Below are 1,649 nucleotides of genomic sequence, written 5' to 3'. Positions count from 1 at the left end.
TTGTTTCCCTTTTTACAAATCTAGCCCTCCATGCTCTTTAACTTAAAAGCAACCAACGCACACTCTCCCCAATCCTCCATTCATCCCTCCGGCCAACACACCAACGACCATTCGCCATGAGTCACAGCAAAGGAGAAATATCCGAAGAACTAGTGATATATGACCAGGTACTGCTTCCCAATGAAAAAAATTCCCTCCATAAAATCATTACAAGCGTCATCAATCTCATATGTTCAAATTCCCTCATGCAGGAGAAGGGTACCCTAACCCTAAAACCCCGAGCTCTCGACATCACCTGGGGCGCCGATCCCACATACTGGAAATTCTCTTCTACCGATCCGTATATCTCATTAATGAATCCTTCACCCCTCTCAATATTATTATATACATATCCCCTAAAGTTTACATGTTGAATCTTCCTTCAATCACGCAGCACCAGTCCCGCAGAGCTGCTCCAGGTCTGCTGGCTGGAGGTGAAAGGCAAGGCTAAACTGAGCTACTTCGTTCCGGAGAAGAGGTATGCCGTCAAGTTCAAGGTGGAGCTGAAGCCGGACAATTTCGGGTGGGCAAAACAGCCGGTCTATCTGATGGCCAAGATTGACCGGAGCCAGCGTTCGTGGAAGAAGGCCGATCTAAGCATTAATCCCCCCGGAACAAAATTTGATGTTCCGATGAATGGGCTTCTGACTTTCAGAGTTCCCAAGGATGCGGATGGGAAGGTGGTTGAGTTTGGCATGTATGAGATCTGGAGGGGGAGGTGGAAGGGAGGTTTGGTTATTCATGAGGTGGTGATTCAGCCGGTTTCTAGCTAGCTGGTGGATCTGTTTTAGTGCTGCGGCACAGACTATCAGTTAGGCTTCCATGCTTGTGAGTGTGAGATTTTAGTAAATTAAAGTGGTGAAACATATGGTTTGTTGGAGTGATTTGGTGTTGTCATGAGTTGATGATTGTTTATGATAAATAATAGATTGATTGGAATAAATTGTAGATGGGAGTTTTTATTCTGCCTCACTCTTGTATTGATTTGTGAGCCGATTCGTACGCGGGTCTATGACTCGACGGATCAGTTTGCATGTCCGTGTGTACGAGTTCGAGTCATGAATTGATCTTGATTTTAGTTAACTAATTATTGAAATTGATTTTGAGTTCTTGTTTTAAGTTTAAATCTATGAGTTTAAGCTGACTCGTGAATGAGCTTATTTATTATGAAAGTGAGAATAATTATGATCGTTGAAGTTTAAATCATTTAATGTAAGAAAATGAGGTAATTGATTTTTAAATGTTTTGAATTCAAATATATTTTATTTATTATGAAAGTGAGAATAATTATGATTTTTGAAGTTTAAATCATTTAATGTAAGAAAATGAGTTAATTAATTTGTTGCAAACATGAAAATCGGTTCACTGCTCAAATTGGCATTTTCTAATGTTTGACAGTAAATTAGATTTGATAATCGAAATTAATTGTTAAAGGAATTGTTCTTAATTCTTTTTATGATTTGTTGCAGAAGAAAAAAAAATAATCAAGGGGTTTCATTAATTATTTGATTAATTCTTTAATGTGTCAATGACATGATGAAATTAATAAATAGATATGCTAGCTCCCCTTGTTATCCCTCTTCGACATTGATAGCTTTTCAAGTTCTTCT

General features: G+C 38.6%; 1 protein-coding gene across 1 annotated transcript; it reads left to right on the top strand.

Moving 5' to 3' along the window:
• Window positions 1-76: 76 nt before the first annotated feature.
• On the top strand, window positions 77-1,076 carry LOC110036195 (protein PHLOEM PROTEIN 2-LIKE A9-like). Its single transcript, XM_020740587.1, has 3 exons — window positions 77-167; window positions 252-340; window positions 434-1,076. Exons 1-3 carry the CDS (start codon window positions 117-119, stop codon window positions 810-812), a joined length of 519 nt encoding a protein of 172 aa, XP_020596246.1. The 5' UTR covers window positions 77-116; the 3' UTR covers window positions 813-1,076.
• Window positions 1,077-1,649: the final 573 nt, after the last annotated feature.

The sequence above is a fragment of the Phalaenopsis equestris genome, unplaced genomic scaffold (genome assembly GCF_001263595.1).
Source record: "Phalaenopsis equestris unplaced genomic scaffold, ASM126359v1 Scaffold203643, whole genome shotgun sequence".
Taxonomy (NCBI): domain Eukaryota; kingdom Viridiplantae; phylum Streptophyta; class Magnoliopsida; order Asparagales; family Orchidaceae; genus Phalaenopsis; species Phalaenopsis equestris.
Note: the sequence above shows the minus strand (reverse complement) of the source record. Positions and strands in the feature narration are given on the sequence as shown.